The sequence below is a fragment of the Eublepharis macularius genome, chromosome 9 (assembly GCF_028583425.1).
Source record: "Eublepharis macularius isolate TG4126 chromosome 9, MPM_Emac_v1.0, whole genome shotgun sequence".
Lineage (NCBI taxonomy): Eukaryota > Metazoa > Chordata > Lepidosauria > Squamata > Eublepharidae > Eublepharis > Eublepharis macularius.
The window spans coordinates 15,227,682-15,247,196 of NC_072798.1; the positions used below are offsets into that span (position 1 = coordinate 15,227,682).

Consider the following 19,515-nt stretch of genomic DNA (forward strand, 5'->3'; position numbering starts at 1 on the left):
GAAAGCTGCCACCAGGGGAGAGAAAGTTCCTTCCTTTCTCCTAAGCTTTTTTCCCAGGGCAAAAACAACGCGGGGAAGGAGAGTTTTCCCCTTTTTGCTGCTGCATGGGCACACAATACCTCCAGAAGGAGCAGCAGAAATGGGGAAATGTCTCCCCTCTGCATTGTTTTTGCACGGGGGTGGGGGGAAGCTTGGGAGAAAGGCAGGAACGTTCCCTCCCCGGGTGGCAGCTTTCTGAGCCCATTGGCATGCTGTTTTTAAAAAAACAATACAAGACAGTCCCCGAGGTGATGTGTGTCTGCGCAGAGCACGGGTGAAGAACTAGGGCCAAGCTACATGTGACGCATTACACTTGAATGGCAAGTGAATGGACTCAGAGCGGGACCACAAGTGACGCCTGACACAGGTTGGACACTTGCCAGCTTCCCTCAAGTTTTGATGGTAAACGTAGGCAGCTTGGCGGAATGTTGGACAAGTGACAGTTGAAAAGTCCATTGGACAGCAGTCAGAGAGCGAAGCTGCGAGACCAGGATGCCTACATTTCCCATCAAAACTTGAGGGAAGCTGACTAGTGTCCAACCTGTGTCAGGCGTCACTTGTGGTCCCGCTCTCACATGTATTCCTCCCTGTTCACTTGCACTCCACTCGCGTCACTTCTAGCTTGGCCCCTAGTAAAAGAAGTAACGTGTAGAGTGACTGTCAGACCGGGCATATAGTTGGACACCCAGATGCCTTCCAGCTTCTTCCACCCTCTTTCACGCATGACTTGTTATGCAGAGCTGCAGTCAGAGGGAAATTATAGCAGTGCGATCCTAAGAGAGTTACACCCTTCTAAGTAAATCAAATTCAATAGACTTAGAAGGGTGTAACTCTGCTTAGGATTGCACAGTAAAGGTGTCAGGTGTCTGATTACCATCATGGTACATACCAACATCAAATACATTTTTTTTTTTAGGGAAAACCGGTACTGCAGTAGCATTGGCTGAAAACATGATACCTGTTTACTCAAACAGCAGCTTGAATTACTAATGCTGGAAATGTATTCTGAACTGACTCAGAGGGTTTTTTTTCATGCAAGCTGGACAAAAAATGGATAGTTACAGAGGCCTCCACTAAGGGATGATTCCCAGCTGTTCTCTCATTGCTGATACAAATGATGTGGCTTTTGCAGTATAGCAAAACCAAAGGGATCACAATGTAAAGGACAAGACAACAAAACAGACCATTGTGAACTGTAGCGCTTCCTGAATAAAGACTGAGTGAAATAGGTATTGTACTCAAAACAGAAATAGTGGTGTATTAAAAGGTAAAGGTCTGTGCAAGCCCCTGTGCAAGACCCATGGGGGGGACGTCGCATCACGACATTTTCTTGACAGACTTTTGTTATGGGGTGGTTTGCCATTGCCTTCCCCAGTCATCTGCACTTCACCCCCAGGAAACTGGGTACTCATTTTACCAACCTCGGAAGGATGGAAGGCTCAGGGCCAAGCTACAAGTGACGAATGACACTTGAACAGCAAGTGTATTTCTCCCAGTTCACTTGCCCTCCACTCAATCCACTTGCTGTTCAAGTGTCATTCGTCACTTGTAGCTTGGCCCTCAGTCAACCTTGAGCGTGGCTATCTGAACCCGGCTTCCTCCAGGATCGAACTCAGGTCATGAGCAGAGCTTGGGCTGCAGTACTGCAGCTTACCACTCTGCACCACGAGGTTCTTTTTTGTTTAGTGTATTAATTACTTACAATTATCAAGATATGTACATCAATATAGACATTTCATTCCAAACATTTTAAACAATGGCCAAAGCATAGTAAATAATCTATTTCAATAGGATGAAGCTTTGTTTGTTTCTGTAAGACGGAACTTGACGGGGCTTCCGGCTAACTCTCACGTTTCGGTGTTACATTTCCTTCTTCAATGAGGCAGATTAACAATGGGCAATGGGACCTCCATGTGGGGATATTATCTATGCTTTCCTTTTACCTGATCCCATCACCCTACTGCTAGAGTAATTTTTATTATCTTTTTAAAAAATCTGTAGTAGGTATATTGTGATAGTGTTCTGATACTCTTGCAATATGTGCAGATAAAGTGCTGCCAAGTCACAGCCAACTTATGGAGTAGGGCTGCCAGCCCCCTTTGGAGGCAGGGGATCCCCAACCCCCAGCTGCTACCATCCACCAGTGCTTACCTGACCAGTGGGTGGGGGGGAAGGTGTGGGGAGGCTGGCTGGAGCATGTGGCTAAATGGCATGCGCACACTTCAGGGGTTCAGATTTTGTGCAAGATACCAGATATCTGTCTATGGTCTGCAGGTGGAACTAATGAGATTAAAGTTGTTTTGTGCTGGATTTTCCTGAACTCATGGGATTTAATCTGAGACTGGTGTTTTGTAACTTTGTTTCTACTAGATACAGGGCAGCTTTCGTATTTCACAAGAATAGTTGGAAAACCAGTCTGGGAGGGCGGCGACAAAGCTCTCTCTCTCTCTCTCTCTCTCTCTCTCTCTCTCTCTCTCTCTCTCACACACACACACACACACACACACACACACACACACACACAGACACAGGTATTGGAGTACAGAACCGGGGAAAATATTTGCAGAGGTAGATGACATCAAAGTAAGAGTTTTGAGCTGGCTATGGTGCCCATCAGAAACATTGGGGGGCACACAATGTGGAAACTGGCATTGTGTGACACTGTAACATTGATTCTACCTGGAAGTGACATCACAGCACTACTGATGGTCTAGGAATTTCCTAAATCTCCATAGAGTTTTGGTTTTCATAGGAATCTGGGAAATTCTTAGAGCAGGTGTAGCATCACTTCCAGGTATGCATCTTAAAGTAACAGCACAGTATTGTGTCATGTTAATACTCACCTTTTGTCCCCAGCGTTCCATCTAGTAGCAGTGGGAGTCCAAAATGTGGGGCCAGGAACCATAACCCCATAGTACCCATATGTTTATTTCCTGATGTCTATTTACTTCTACCACAGAGTCAAGAACTGATTGTGGCCCTCCTCCACTTCATTAGAATAGGAGTTTCTTCAGAACAGCTGAGTAGGCATCGCCTTTGTGTCTACAGGGAGCACTCATAACAACAACAACAACATTCAATTTATATTCTGTCCTTCAGGACAACTTGATGCCGCATTCAGAGTGGTTGACAAAGTGTGTTATTATTATTATCCTCATGACAATCACCTTGTGAGGTGGGTGGAGCTGAGAGCGCTCCGGAGAGCTGTGACTGACCCAAGGTCACCCAGTTGGCTTCATATGGAGGAGTGGGGAATCAAACTCTACATTAAAGTCCCATTGTTCTTAACCACTACACCAAACTGGCTCACGAGGCTTGGAAACTCGTAACATTTTGTAGAACTTTCCAATATTTTGTGATAGTGCTCATCTTCTACGGCGACACTCTCGTTGTGTCAGCCACTCCCTGTTCAAAATTCCAAAGCTTCTCACCAGATCAACAAGGTTGGAGATCCCTGTTCTAGCCTACACACTGGGTAATCAGCCCAAAAGCACCATTTCATCAACTTCCATGGATAGTCTGCAGAATTCATTCGTGTGCTTCCTCTATGCTCCTCACAAGTCCTGTTCAGTCAAGGCAGGCTGGGTGAGTGCTGTTAGAACAATCTGGCCTTAGCCATTCTGAGGAACTGCTCCCACATCCACTAATCCTACCAGTCAGCACCCGGTGCGCAACATTTGTAAGCACTCACAACATCATCTCCCTGAATTTTTTTGTGAGTCTCCACAAACACATACATGAATTGTAATTCCCAAGAACAAGGATATGAAAATCTAAATATGGGCCGTTTCCACACGGCTTACCTTGTTCCAGAAAACAGCGAAATCTCGCACGAAATCACACGAGAAGATGCTGTTATTGTGCGAGAAGTTTGCGAGATTTCGCTGTTTTCCGGAACAAGGTAAGCTGTGTGGAAACGGGCATGGTGTTACATACAAAGCTATCTAACAGAAATCAATCACTGTGACATTGAGAGATCTCTGTCTTTTGGTGCTACACCTCTGAAGATGCCAGCCACAGCTGCTGGTGAAACGTCAAGGACTACAATGCCAAGACCACGGCAATACAGCCTGGAAAACCCACAACAACCATCGTTCTCCGGCCGTGAAAGCCTTCGACAATACATAGAAATCAAATCCCTGGTCCATATAGTGTTGACTGGCATCAGCTCTAGCTTTCTCGGTGCCTGTCTGAGATCCTTTAAATGGAGATACCCTGATTGAACATGGAAATTGATGCATGAGTGAAAGCTAGGGATCCCAGGTCACCTGGTGTGGGCAGGGGATCCCCCAATCCCACCCTCCATCCCCTGCCACCACTCACCTGGCTGTTGGAGGGAAGGCGGGGGAATAGGCCTCCTGGGTGCACTCCTGGGGCAGAATCGGACTCAGTAGGGGCCCAAAATGCAGGAGTGCTCCCAGGCCTTTTGTGATGATGTCAGTTCCCGGAAGTGACATCATCACAAAAGATGAGTGCTGGGTCCCCCCTCCCCCCCGGAGGGTAAGGAAACCTGGCAACCCTAAAGCAGGCCAGGCAGCAGCCATTACAGCAAGTAAGACTGTCACGTACATAGCAATTTGTTCCATGTTTTAAGCCTAACAACAAGTGTTCTGTCTAGTAACCAACCACAAGCATCCGTGCATTAGCCAATCACAAGTTTTCAAGTGTTATGTTGCAAAGTATGTCTCTTTATCATTGTTGCAAAGCTCTGTGCTTCAGTTAGTCTGAGGTGGTTGCTCACAGCATGCATGCATGAACAAACTGAGCATTCATTTACGTTGGTTTTGAGAGTCTACTTTGACATAGGCCAATCTGTTGCTCTACCACTGAGCCATGGCCCCTCCTTACTAGCCATCGTGGAATGATGCATAGTACAAACTGGCAATTATTATAAACAGGATAGTAATCACTCTCCACAGAAAGGCTGTTTGTTGACTGCTTCTCACTGAAAGCATTACGAGTCATTTGGTTGTTATTTTTGCAGCCCTGGTGATGCCACTTTAATGCTTTGTAGCAATCCGTTATTAATTGCATGTGCTTTCCACCTTCTCTTTTAGATATTTCTGCTGGCATTGTCTTTTGCCTATCTGGCCAAAACCATGTCTGGAGCTTACATGAACAGCATGCTCACGCAGATTGAAAGGCGGTTCAACATCCCCGCCTCACTGGTTGGAGTCATCAATGGAAGCTTTGAAATGGGTATGCAAGTTATTGGGTTGGATCCCAACTACATTGGGGATTTCCACCAGTTCCCCCTTCTGGCTGCATCCCCCCCTCCATGCAATGTCTCAAGATCCCATATTGTCCATGAGCAGCATTTTGCAGAGATCTGTGGGCTGCAGTGGGAAGGGGAGGTTGGAAAGTTCCATTCACTGATGGAAGATTTAGTCTGGATCCGACCCCTTGATCGGTTTGAGAGGCTCAGTTCAGAACTCCACAACAGACTCTCAAGGGACCTGCCCAGAGAATTTGTGCATTTGTTTACTTTATTTATATTCCATCTTCCTCACTGAGACTGGGAGGATTAAGCAATTAAATGCGCTGAAATCAGTATAATAATACATGCATAGCATTAAAAACTAGGTTGCAAAATTAAAGAATGCAACACAATTAGTACAGTGCATACATTCAACAATGGAGTGAATATGTCTTCCTTCTTCCCTTTTTACATGCATGAACATACATGAAGCTGTCCTATACTGAACCAGTCAATCAAAGACAGTATTCTCTATTCAGATTGGCAGGGTCTCAAGTGAGAGATCTTTCACATTTCCTATCAACAGACCCTTTCAACTGGAGATGCCGGGGATTGAACCTGGCACTCTCTGCATGCAAAGCAGAGGCTCTACCTCTGAGCCACAGCCCCTCCTCATTTATAAAAATGCTTTCCTAAACAATTCCATTTTACACATTTGGTGGAATTGACTTTATCAGGCAGTCCGTTCGACCATTTGGGAGCCACAACGGTGAATGATCAGACCTGGGCAGCTGTTCAACTTATCCATTTGCAAGGTGACACCTTCCGAAAGCTTTGCTCAATAAGAGAAGGTGCCACTTTATAAAACTCCCTTTATTAAAACCACAACTCTATTCTCCTTATAAAAATGCCCACCTGAACATTTTCATTTTACACATTCTGCAGAATAATAGCCGCATAGGAGCCTTCCTAACCTTGTGGAGCAGGCTGTTTCACCAAGTGGGAGCTATAACAGAGAATGCTAAGTGCAGGCAGCTGTCCATCTTACCCATTTGTGGAGTGGCACCTTCAGAAGAATTTGCTCAGATGAGTGAATCTGCTACAGTGGAGCGTCTCAAGGGTGGCAGTCCTGTAGTTATGTGATTCCTTAGCGCCTTGAATTTTATTCTTTGAAGTAATACTACTTTAGATCTCTTCTAGATCCATAGACAGACTAAATGAATGTGGAATATCTTAAGACAAACTTAATAGCAATTAAAATATCTTGTAAAGTGGTATTCTAGAGCAAACTTACGTCAATTAAGGAGATCTCCTGGAATTGCAACTGATCTCCAGATGGGGGGACACTGGCTGCCCATTTACGAGCTGAGTTGGGACTCCCTTCAGCGAGGGCTCGAGCCCACCTGATAATTATAAAATTGGGGGGGGGGGAAAGCCAGCTAAAAACTCCTGACTCATACAGTAAACTTAGTTTCCATCTACTGAATAACAAAGATAATGCTCGCCTTCCATTTATTAACTACATCGTTGCCAGATATACTATCCCTGATGATTTATTGCAGCCCTCAGAGAATAGCTTTGATCTTCGCGATTGGATCTTTAGAGAAGATGCCCTAATTGATGCTTCTCTGATTTCTCAATCAAGGTTTGCTCCCTGGTTTAATATGATTTAAAAAGATCATTGTAAGGCCTCCTACTTAACCAACATAACTGCGTATAACCTTAGGAGGACCTTTACTTCATTGCGCTTTCAAACAATGCCTATGGAGATGCTAATGGGCTGATATAGAAAGACGCCAGTTGACCAATGCATCTGTATATGGGGTCATTCAGTGGAGGACTTCCCTCATTATATCCTGGCTTGCCCTCTATTCGCAGAACCTAGGAATAAATTCCTGGCTGAGATCTTGCTTGCTCTACATCCTCTGTCTGACTCTGGCCGATTCCAGATGACTAACCTTAAGTCGCTTCATGCCGCCCTCTTCCGGATCGCGACGGGGAAAATGCGAAATATCGCGTTTCCTCACGCGAGTTTTGCGCGTCGTCGCGCAAAACTCGTGCGAGGAAACGCGATATTTCGCATTTTCCACGTCGCGATCCGGAAGAGGGCGGCATGAAGCGACTTAAGGTTAGTCATCTGGAATCGGCCTCTGATAAGATGGTCACGATGCTCTCCGACAAGGATTCTTTTATGTCCCTAAGACTGGCGCTTTTTGCTTTAGCTGCTAGGAAGATCAGAGCAAAGGAATCAGCCATTGATTCACTGTGATTGCTTTTAGAAGGTTTTATTAATTTTAAAGTTTTTTTAGTAGGGCGTTTTATGTGGTTTTGAAGTGTTTGATTACCTGATTATTTTGATAATGTATTATACTGATATTTGAGAGTGTTTTGACATTGTGAAGGCCAATGGCCATATACAATAAAACGAATCTGATCTGATCTCCAGATGACATGGCTGCATGCAACATTGACAACGAGTAACATAATTTTTTGTGTAGGAGAGAGAAAAGATAACTTAAAATCTCAAGTTCTTGAGTCTTAAAAAATATTCATACTTCGCATTCTTTCTGTCCGCAGGTAACTTGCTGGTCATTGCCTTTGTGAGTTACCTAGGAGCAAAATGTCATAGACCACGGCTAATTGCTGTGGGTTGTGCAGTTATGGCCTTGGGATGCTTTTTGATAGGGCTACCTCATTTTCTGATGGGAAGGTGAGCCTTTATGTTTCATATATCCTCTTCAGTGTAATTTCTCTCCCTAAAATAATTATGTATCTGTACAATATTTAACATACAATATTTAACATAACATTCCACAAAATGAACTCGCAGAAGAAAGGCAAAACATAGTCCAAAGAAACGTGTAAGGACTCTGTTCTGAATGGGTATGTCTTTGCCAAATCTGATTTTTCAAAATAATGGGCCGTTTCTAGACGGCTTACCTGCCTCCAGAACGTCGCGCCATCTTGCGGGGAAAACGCGAAATATCGCGTTTTCTCGCGCGACTTTTGCGCGACGTCGCGCAAAACTTGCACAAGAAAACGCGATATTTCGTGTTTTCCCCGCAAGATGGCGCGACATTCTGGAGGCAGGTAAGCCATCTGGAAACGGCCATGGTGTGTGAGTGTCCAGGTACAATTAGGGAAATGAAAGAGATCATGACTGTGAAAGAACAATTGCCAAGAATAGGATACAAACGTTGATTCGGTAGACAGAAATGCATGAGCAAGAGAGGAACAGTGTGTGTATGTTCCTAGCTTGGAAACATAATTTGGAAGTTGAGGCTGTTTATAAAATCCCAGGCAGAAAGGCTGTGTTCTTTGCTGCTAGGGTTACCTCAAGGTAGGACCTGGAGTTTTCTTGGAATTACAGTTTCCTTGGCAGTTTTGGAAGCTATGACATTATATCCTTGCTGAGCTTTTGCACATCCCGAATTCTGCCTTCCCCTGATACTTCTTTTTCTATGTAACTGTTTCACACGAGTACATGAGTTTTCCCATTGCTGAAAATACTTGGTAATATTTGCTCCTGAGGAAAGAAACCAAAGCAAAGACAGATACCCTATTTTCATTCCGTACACACATTATTTTTTCTTCACAGGTACCAGTACGAAAACTCTGCTAATTTAGCAGAAAATTCTTCTTCCTTCATGGCCGTTTGCCTTGCCAATCATACCTTAGCTACTGAACAACCCTCAGAAGGTGAGGTTCCCCTCTCTGTTTAGTATTCATTGATACTTCTTTTTCTATGTAACTATCTTGGTTAGTGACCTGATCTAGATAGCCCAGGGGAACCTTATCTCATCAGATCTTGGAAACTAAGCAGGGTCAGCCTCGGTTAGTATATTGGATGGGAGACCTCCAAGGAAGACCGGCTTCATTATGCAGAGGCAGCCAAGGAAACCATGTCTTTTAGTCTCTTGCCATGAATGCCCCACCAGGGGTCACCATAGGTCAGTTATGACTTGATAGCACTCTCCACCACCATCCTGGCTAGTAAATTTGTATTTTGTAAGCAAAATGGATTGTTAGGCTTAATAAGGGTTCTTGCAAAAGCTTAATTCTGTTTTGAAAGAACTAAGACTCCCTCATGAAGCCCGGAATTGCTTGTAGGCCATATCAGCATACATACTTCTAGGGTTGTCAACTTCCAGGTTGGAAAAATTTCTAGTGGGTATAATGCTACAGAGTCCACCCTCGGAAGCTGCCGTTTTCTCTAGGTTAACTGATGGCTGGAGATCACTGGTAATTCCAGGAGTTTTCCATCCCCCACCTGGAGGTTGGCAACCATACACACTGTTAGCCTCTGAAACATCAGAACTGATTTGTCACTTACACTTGTGCAGGTGAATTTCACCAATTGTATAAGAATCCCAATTCTAAGGCCTTCCCAGGTCATCTTAAACCGGATTCCAGTGGCATCTTAAAGACAAATCTATTCCAGCATAAACTTCTGTGATTCAGAGCTCACTTCCTCAGATGCATTCAGTGTTCATTCATTAGGCTGATATATTTATACTACAAGTTGTAAACAACAGAAAAGGGAGGGAATAATCACAGGTACCAGAGTAGGTGATGTTTCTGATTACTCTCCTGATAATTGTTAGTCCTAAAGAAGTCAGGAATGCAAAATAAAATGTCATGAAATTGCCACGGACGCTTCATTTTGATGGAAGCCAGGAAGATATAACATTGCATTTCACAGTATGGTTTTACTTCTGAATGGATGGCATTAAAGTATTTCGTTACCTGAGAAAGCTTTCAAACAGACATCTTTCTTTGTTTATTTTATTCACAGAATGTAAAAAACAGGCTGGATCTTTGATGTGGGTGTTTCTGTTGGTGGGAAACCTCATTCGAGGAGTTGGTGAAACTCCCATCACCCCTTTAGGAATTTCGTATGTGGAAGATTTTGCAAAATCAGAAAATTCTCCTTTCTACATTGGTAAACCTACAAATGCCCAAGCTTAGTATTATGTACTGACATGAAAAAAAGTTCTTATAAAGCCTTGGTTTCCTGGGATTCCTTTTGGAAAGAAAGGCGATTTAGAAGTGTAATTAAAACAATTAAAAACAATTATATTCACCAGGGCTTTTTTTCTGGGAAATGAGGTGGTAGAACTCAGTGGGTTGTCCTCGGAAAAAATGGTCACATGGCTGGTGGCCCCCCTCCCTGATCTCCAGACAGAGGGGAGTTGAGATTGCCCTCCATACCACTCGGTGGCACGGAGGGCAATCTAAACTCCCCTCTGTCTGGAAATCAGGGGGCGGGGCCACCAGCCATGTGACCATTTTCAAGAGGTTCCGGAACTCCGTTCCCCCGCATTCCCCCTGAAAAAAAGCCCTGATATTCACACCTAAACTACGGGTAATGGAGGCAGCTGGCCTGCCTTAGGCTGAAAGATCAGATATCTCTTCTTGTTCTTTCCCACAGACTACAGAAATCAGTTCCCCTGGAGAAAATGGCTGCTTTGGTGGGTGGACACTTTGGCATTATACAGCTCAGAGGTCCCCCCCCCGCAAAGCCCTCCCACCCTAGACTCCACCTCCAAATCTCCAGGAATTTCCCAACTCAGAGCTGCCAACTTTACCCACCCCACACTTCCTTTTCCTGATGTAATTTGGCTTCCTGGCAGCCCTTTTGTTCCAGTAGGTTAAATTAACCTACTGGAACAAAGGGGCTGCCAGGAAGCCAAACTATACTATACATGCATTTTCACTGCCAGGAAAACTGTTACCATGAGTGTACTATATGTTCAGGTTTGTTTGCTATTGGCAGTTCCAGCATAGATGTCAGGCTGAGACCTTGGAAACTGTGATGGAAATAAAACAGAGGTGTACTCTTGCTTTGCTGGCATGGCTTCAAAATATCACAGCTAGGGGATCAGTTACACTCTCAGAAGAATACCCGCCCCCCGCCCCCACTTGTCCTGCATCACAGTCTGGATCCAAATTTGGTGGTCAACACAGCAGCAGCTATTTAGAGAAGTTTAACAAGGAGATTTACGGTGCAATCCTAAACAGAGTTACTCCAGTCTAAGACATTGAAATTAATTTGGCGTAGACTGGAGTAACTCTGCTTAGGATTGCACTGTTATTTATGGATCTCCATCATCTTGCCTAATTTAGACATCCATCACTTATAAAACAGAGTGTGTGCATTTGTTTTTAAAATAAAGGGGCATGAAGGATTCTGTTCCTTTCTGCAGTCTGTCTTGCAACTTTATTGTTCTGTCAGCCAACCTCTGATATAAACCCTCCTGGGAGAAAAGTATCTAGATGGGACAAGCTGTGTGGAGGTAGCCAAGGGGGAAGGGTTCCATCAATCTAATCCTTGTGTTCTTTTGGACCCTTCTCTATATGATTGGGGCAGGCTCAGGTTTAAAGCATCGGTCTGCTATCATAGCTCTTTACAAGGCAGAACTGTTGTTTTGAAAGAATATCTCAACATGCTTCTTAAGAAACCTATAATACCCGAAGAGCCGGTTTTTCTTTTCCTTGACAATACTACAGTACGCTACCTGAAAATATTTGCTTACTCATTTAAAAACCACAGCATAGCATTTTTAAAAGCTTCTTAAGGTGCATATGTTTGCGTTTGCTCTCTCATTGTGACCTCTAGCCAAACAGGTTTTGTGGAACAATATTTCATTGGAAGGGAGGACAGGAAGTTGCACTATAAATGTTCAGTGTGGACGGACCGTGATAAATCTTGGGAATGGGGATGGTATGAAACTACAGGCCCAGTTCTCATCACAGTTCTAGTTCTGGCCACTAGCCTTGCATTTTGTTTGCTTATTTTTAAATACATGCTTTGTTTTTCCACTTAAGTGTCTTAAAAGCAGCTTCCAGTTCAGCAGTGAGAAACATCATAAACCATTGTAAATTAAATCTTTTTTTTTTGAGGATTTAATTGTATAATTTTAACACCACATGAAAGCTCCGACCCCATTTCTCAACACCCAGCTTCCAGATTTGAATCTCTGAACACTTCATAACATCCATTATAAAAAGTATATCTTATTCATTTCTGAAATACTTCAATGGAGCAGGTTAGGTCCGCTGAGAGAGACGCTATGGGTGCCCAAAGCATCACTTGGGAGCTATCTCACATTTAGATTCCTTTGGGGCCTATTTCGTATTTAGAAACACATAAACAAGGTCTTTATTAGAATAGATGTGCTGCTGCTGTCTTCCAGGGGCAGTCATACCTAGAGGTGGGCACGAAAAGCAATACAAACAAAAAAAAAGCCACGAACAGCCCAATCAGCTGTTCGCGAGCAAGCTGTTCATGAGGCCCCGTTCCCGACGAACATCTGTTCGTTACAAGCCCTGTTCGTGGTGTTCATCAGCCGTTTGTCAAGCCAGACAGTGTGGCGACTTTCAATCAATTCCCTTGGCAACAGTAGACACGGACATTCTGAACTCTGTCTGAACTCCTGTTGCCCTGGAAACCCCAAACTAAGCTCAGGGGCACTTCACCCCCGACTCAGCCACTTGTCAGGGAAAACCCTGACAAGGGCTGATTGCAGCCTGCCGGGGTTTAAATTTCCCTCTCCCTGCTGCTGCACAGTGCAAGAGGGATATTGAAATCCCCCACTCAGCTGCTTGTCAGGGAAACCCCTGACAAGCGAGCAGCTGAGTGCAGCCTGCCAGGGTGAAATGCCCTTATCCCTGCTGCTGCACAGTAGCAGGGAGAGGGGCAGTTCACCTCTGACTCAGAGCCTCACTACAAGTGACATTTTACACGTGAAGGATACTGGATCATTTTCGCAAGTCTTTCTGGGAACTGAAGTCCCTCTCCCCCACCCCTTTTCCTTCTGTTCCTTCCCCTCGCTGCCTGAAGAGACAGAGAAAGCCTACGGCAACAGCAGCTTTTGCAAATTGTCTTGCTCGGAGGGGGGGGGGGTGCTCTGGAGAAAGCTGACATGTTGGTGAAGTCCTAGTGTCCTTCCCCTCTCTGTTAGAATTGCCGCCTGAAGAGTCAGAGAAAGCCTGTGGCAACAGCAACTTTTGCAAATTGTTCCTCCAGTTACAAGCCTGCTCTCAATGATCTTTGGGGGCGGGCAGCTGCAACTTTCTCAGCTTTCTCCAGAGCATCCCCCCCCCCCCGCCAGCAAGACGATTTGCAAAAGCTGATGTTGCCGTTGGCTTTCTCTGTCTCTTCAGGCAGCCATTCTAACAGACAGAGGGAGGAACAGAAGGAAAAGGGGTGGGGGAGAGGGACTTCAGTTCCCAGAAAGACTTGCGAAAATGATCAAGTGGCCTTCACGTGTAAAATGTCACTTGTAGCAAGGCTCTCAGCTGTTTGTCAGGGGTTTCCTGACAAAGTCTCCCCCCCTCCCTCAAGCCAGCTGGAAGGAGGGAGACTTTGAAGGGAAGGAGGTTCCCCACACCATTTGCACGGAGCTTTCTTCTGTTCCAAGTCTTCCCCCTCCCTCCCATGAACAGCCAACCACAAACATGTTCGTGAACAGGGTCATGCTCATGGTTGTTTATGATTCCCTGTTCATGGATGGCAATGAACAACAAACACCGTGTTCATTTTTTCTTGTTCGTGCCCATCTCTAGTCATACCTACATGGCATCTGGGCAGCTACCTTGAGCCTTGGGCCAGAAGGGACCCTGACCAACCATGGTACCTCTCCAATGCCTGCCTGCCTTCTTTGCCTTCTTCTTGGCATGCCTGTCTGCTGCCTCTGGCCTGGGGGCCCAAGGAGCAGCCAGCTGGCTCAACCCCTGTTCACCCCCTTTGGGGCTTGGCTTGCTGACTGAAATCTCGCCAGCTGCAGCACAACCCATCCCACCCCTCCGGAACAGCAGCCAGCTTGACAACTGCTGCATGCATTGCCTTACATGGGATGTATGTTGCTTGAGGCTGGGGTGGTTAAGGTGTGTGTGGGATTCTGTGACCCAGTCCTGGACATTTTCCCAGGACCGCAGAATCACTAAGGCCACTCCTGCTGTCCTGCCAGCAGCAACTTGCCTGGTTCCGCGGACACCCAATGCATCTTGGGCCCCCAGAATTTGGTATCCCTAGTCTTCCCTTATTGGTGGCTTTGCCTCTATCTGAGCTATGCAGTCTGTATTTGGACAAATGATGATCCACAGTTTCTCTAGATGCAAATATGTTTCTTGTGCTGAATTTTATGAACTTAAGAAGTTTTGTAATCTGAAGTTCTCCCACCTCCTAGTTGCAGCCTAGCAACTCACCTGGCAAATGGCATTCAAAGCAAGTACTATCACCTAATTGACAACAGATTTCTCCTTTCCCTATTCTGTAGTCCCAAACAGGAAGGCAGCAATAATATGTGCTTTATCAATCTCTGGTGGCTCCTAAATATGACTGAAACGCTGTCTCGGAGGTTGGTGGGTTACACAGACTACAGTCCTAAGATCTAGGGTTACTTTACTATCCCTATCCTGTAGAAAATAGTGGTGCAAGATGCCATGGTGTCTCTTCTAGTTGCATACCCAGATGTGACATCAACTTCAGCAATGCTCTAGGAATTTTCCAAATCTCTATAGTAAAAACCATAGAGGTGCTCTAGGTATTTCCCAACTCCCTCTGGGTTTTACCATAGAGATTTGGGAGTTTCCTAGAGCATTGCATGTTGCTGGTTCTTCCTCCAATTTTTGTCTCCTCTGCCAGCGGAGTTTTTCCGCTATGGTAGGAAACATGGAAGCCCTACTAAGAACACTTTTCCTGGGCCTCAGTGAATCAAATGGGGCACATGTCTGAGTAGATCTGCTTAGGATTGCTCCCACATTGTCCTAGTGGCACATGAAGTTTTCATTTGTATACCGAGGACAATCACAATATTTAGACACCAATGCGAACCTCTATTGCTATTGCAATAGAGAATCTTCAGATGGTGTTTTCTAATAAATGTCGAAAAACACACTTGTTTTCAATAAAGAAAAGGATTTTGGAAGTTTCATATGGTTTCTTTTTCCTTCTCTCTTTTAGGCCTCCTACAAATAGCAACTATCCTGGGACCCTTGTTTGGTTTGATGTTGGGTTCCCATTGTGCTCAGCTGTATGTGGATGTTGGGTTTGTTGACTTAGGTAACACAACTGAAACTGGTAAAGTTTAAGCATTGCTCAATAAGGAAGAATTTACATGCCACTCAGAAGTCACCAGATTTGCAATGGCAGTAAACACTGATCAGCTTTAACAGTCACAGTTTCCTATTCTATTTTGTTATGGTGTTTGGCTCTATTCCAGAAGGTTGTGAGATTCAGAGCCAAGCTACAAGTGATGTGTTACACAGGTTGGACACTTGTCAGCTTCCCTCAAGCTTTGATGGGAAATGTAGGTGTCCTGGTTTTACAGCTTGGCTCTCCATTACAGCTGCAAGACCAGGATGCCTACATTTCCCATCAAAACTTGAGGGAAGCTGACAAGTGTCCAACCTGTGTAACGCGTCACTTGTAGCTTGGCTCTCAGAGAGACCGAGAAGGGTCTTGCCTCAGTAACAGAGCATCTGCTTTGAGTGCAGAGAATCCCTGTTTCAATCCTTGGCCCCTCCAGTTAAAAGGATCAGCTACCGGTTGATGCAAAAGACCTTTACTTGTGATCCTGGAGATACCTTGATAAACTAATTGGTCTGAGTCAGGGTAAGACAGCTTGCATGTGTTCTCCAAGAAGAGCTACCCTAATCATGGAAATCCCAGGAGAAGAATTCCCTTGTGCATGTATGAAGGCAATAGTAAGCCACCTCTTGCCTTGAACATTGGATTGCTTCTGGCATTCTCTGCTTAGATGGAGGTAAATCTGTCTGTAGAGGGCATCTATTGGCCTGTCTCTGACATCGCTATCCTGGGAGGGGCTATTTGACCCATCAGGAAAAATCACACATATTCCAGAGAACACATGACTTCCCCCAATGGACCAAACAGTGCCCTCCCAGGATCAATATGAGGTGGCACTATAACAACAACAAAATTTGATTTATATACCGCCCTTCAGGATGACTTAACACCCATTCAGAGCGGTTTACAAAGTATGTCATTATTGTATTCACAACAACAAACACCCTGTGAGGTGGGTGGGGCTGAGAGAGCTCTGAGAGAGCTGTGACTGACCCAAGGTCAACTAGCTGGCTTCAAGTGGAGGAGTGGGGAATCAAACCTGGTTCTCCAGATTAGAGTCCCGAGCTCTTAACCACTACAGCAAACTGGCTATAAAGACCCTACTCAATCCATACCATTTTCCTAATCCAAATTGGTCACTACTAAGAGGAGAATCTGCAACTCATGTCTGACTGTTACACGGGCTCAAGAGGCCAGACCCAATGTGTGTATTCCATCATGTGTGAATGGATGGTCTGGTGGTGTTCCGTAACAAAAGTGTTTACACTCAAATTGCATATGAGAGGCTGAGAAATGTCGGCTTGCCTAAGACCACAGTGTGACTTCATGATAGCATTAAGATTTGAATGATGGATTTTTTTAGTTCACAGCTCAGTTTTTTAGCCACTGTGCTCCGGTTGCTCTCCGTGGATTGATTTCAGGCAGCACTACATATTTTGTATCTGATTCTCAGATGTTTGTCATTTGGCAGGGCCCTGGGGGTTTTACATTATTTCTTTCCCAGAAATCTATTTTATTCTTAGTAAAAGGAATGCTGTTTACTTTGCTCAGATAGCTAGCAAGAGGTGATGCAACCCCTGAAAATGACTGATAACTTGGCTCTATCTCTCCCGTTCCTTTCTCTCCAGCGGATGTGACACTGAGCCTCCTCGATGCTCGATGGGTAGGGGCCTGGTGGCTGGGAGTCATGATATGCGCTGGAGTGAACCTCCTTGTCTCCATCCCCTTCTTCTTCTTGCCCAGGACCCTTCCAATGGAAGGAGAAGAAAACAACCTCGATTTAGGAACCAAGGGAAACAGAATTCTGCTGCGAAGGGAAAGTGTGAGTCAGGCCAACCAGAAAATGAGTGAAATTGCTAAAGGTGAGCATTTTTTAAAAATTACTCTTTCCCTTATCAAAGGGGGAAAAGCTCCTTAAAAATCATACACGATGCTGTGAAAGTCTTCCATCTTAAGGCTGATAGTTCTCAAAGCTTTATCTGAAGTTTTGGCCTACTTTTCAGAGTCTCCATGGAAAGGAACACAATGAGCGATTCCGCACCCGTTGGATAATGCACTTCCAATCCTCTTTATAGATCATTTGGAATGGACTTTTTTGTGTGCGGAACAAAAAATCCACCTCAAACGATGGATAAAGTGCATTGAAAGTGCATTATCCAACGTGTGCGGAATCATCCAATGTCAGGGAACAGAGCAAGAATCAAGGGGGCAACATATTTTCTGTTTGTCTTGACAGGGTTTGCTAACCACGACCCCCATATGTCCATCATTCTCCACCTCTGAAGGCATCAGAAACAACCAGGCTCTACCTGATCCATCTGGTGCAATTCTCTGACCCCACCAGACACAACTATATTCTGCTCCTAGTCTCAAGAGGCCTGGCAACCAGGCTGAGCCTGACATGCTAAATTGGTGATGTCACCAGCACAGTGACATCACATCTGGGTACAACCCGGAAGTGCCAGAGGGTAGCTCTAGGAATCATTGGAAACTCTATGGTAAAACTAATTCCTAGAGCTACCCATTGCCACTTCCAGTTTGTGCCCAGAAGTGGCACAGCAAAGTTGGGTGACTTCATTGAGGCAACCATCGCTGGTAAAAACATAGGGGGAAACCCTGTAGTGATAAACTGATGGGCAGCCGATAGAGTGACTGTGTTGTTCAGGGCATTGAGGCCAAAACCTTTGATGCTGCCTCCAAGCATCGGTTTCCTGCCTCTGAATGAAGATGATTCCTCTAGTCACCATGGCTAGTAGCCATTAATGGGCTTCTCCTCCATGAATCTGTCTAACTTCCTGTTAAATCCATCATCACTGGCAGTGAATTTCGCCTTTAAATTTCTCATTGAGTAAAGAAACATTTCCTTGTTTCTACTTGAGCCTCATTGTAGCTCTCTGCAGATGTTACGTTACACTCATGTAAGGGGGAGCCCACTAGCCACATTTATTGGGACTGCCCTGGTCCCCATGAGGCACTCAATATGCACATTCATGTAATGTGAATTGGGAAGGATTCTCCATGCAGATTCAGCTACCCTTCGGAGAATGCAGAAACTTGATTTTCTAGAGTCCTGTAGCTGCATGGTAAACCCACATTTGTCCACATTACACAATCGTGTATATACGTTGCATCATAGACACCCACACTCTTCCAGTACGTGAGGCGAGCAGGCTCCCCTATCGTGTGAATGAAACACCAGTGTGACATCCACTAAGGACTGCTGTCTTTGCAGTATTTGATTTTCAAACATATGGCTAGAGCTCCGGTGGAAACACAGGCACTATTACAGGGCAGTGGATCCACTACCCCACATCAGATCCTGAGAGAGAGAAGGGCCGTTTCCAGATGGCTTACCTGAAGATGCTCCATGCCGCAATGTTGTGGATCGAGCCAGGGAAAACGCGATCTTTCGCATTTTCCCCGGCACAATCCACAACATCGCAGCATGGAGCGGCTTCAGGTAAGCCATCTGGAAACGGCCAAGGAGGGAGGGAAGGAGAGCAATAAGGTGGCAGGGCTAAGCATGTTTACATCACACCAGTGTGCTGACATCACTGCTGGGGGGAAACAGAAGTGCTGTTCTAGGATTTAAAAAAAATCTAGAGCATCTGTGATTTCTCTTCTGGATTTTACCGGAAGTGATATCAGTGTGCCAGCACAATGCTGGAGAGCTCTCTCTCTCCCATTTCCTCTCACCCACATTTCAGGTCCTTGGGGGGCAAAGGAAAGGTTTGTTGGGGGTCTCCCTCTATAGTAGGTAACCTAGCAAGCCTATGTCAAACCCAGACACACATAGGATTTCCATTTGCCCTCTATGAGTTGACCACCCTGTGCTGGCACTCCCTGTCTGGAACAGTGAGGGAAAATGGGGAGAGGAACAATATCACTGTGTTGGGCGATGCTCTAGGAATCCTGCAATATCTATGGTTTTTACCACAGAGATTGAGAAAATTCCTAGATTGTTGCTCAGTACAGTGATGTCACTTCTGGATCTTCACCCAGATGCGAAGCTGCATTGCATGCTGACAGAAGCAGGGAAAGGTGAGGATATGGGGGCAGCCAGGAGAGGGAAAAGAAGAAATAGTGCGGGGAGGGAGATACAGGGGGAAATGAGGTGCCTCTCACAAGTCCTTGTGGGTTTCCCGCCATGCAACTGGGCCTGGCCCAGAGGCCAGTACTGCACAAC

General features: G+C 45.2%; 1 protein-coding gene across 3 annotated transcripts in view; it reads left to right on the plus strand.

Annotated features, from left to right (window-relative positions):
- The window catches only part of SLCO1A2 (solute carrier organic anion transporter family member 1A2), a 44,901-nt gene that overhangs the window by 9,847 nt on the left and 15,539 nt on the right, over positions 1-19,515 (plus strand). For all 3 annotated transcript variants that reach the window (XM_054988867.1, XM_054988866.1, XM_054988868.1), the window contains exons 3-8: positions 5,097-5,238; positions 7,814-7,946; positions 8,835-8,935; positions 10,032-10,178; positions 15,204-15,302; positions 16,958-17,191. In XM_054988867.1, coding sequence (XP_054844842.1) covers positions 5,097-5,238; positions 7,814-7,946; positions 8,835-8,935; positions 10,032-10,178; positions 15,204-15,302; positions 16,958-17,191 — 856 coding nt within the window. The remainder of the gene's footprint in view (positions 1-5,096; positions 5,239-7,813; positions 7,947-8,834; positions 8,936-10,031; positions 10,179-15,203; positions 15,303-16,957; positions 17,192-19,515) is intronic.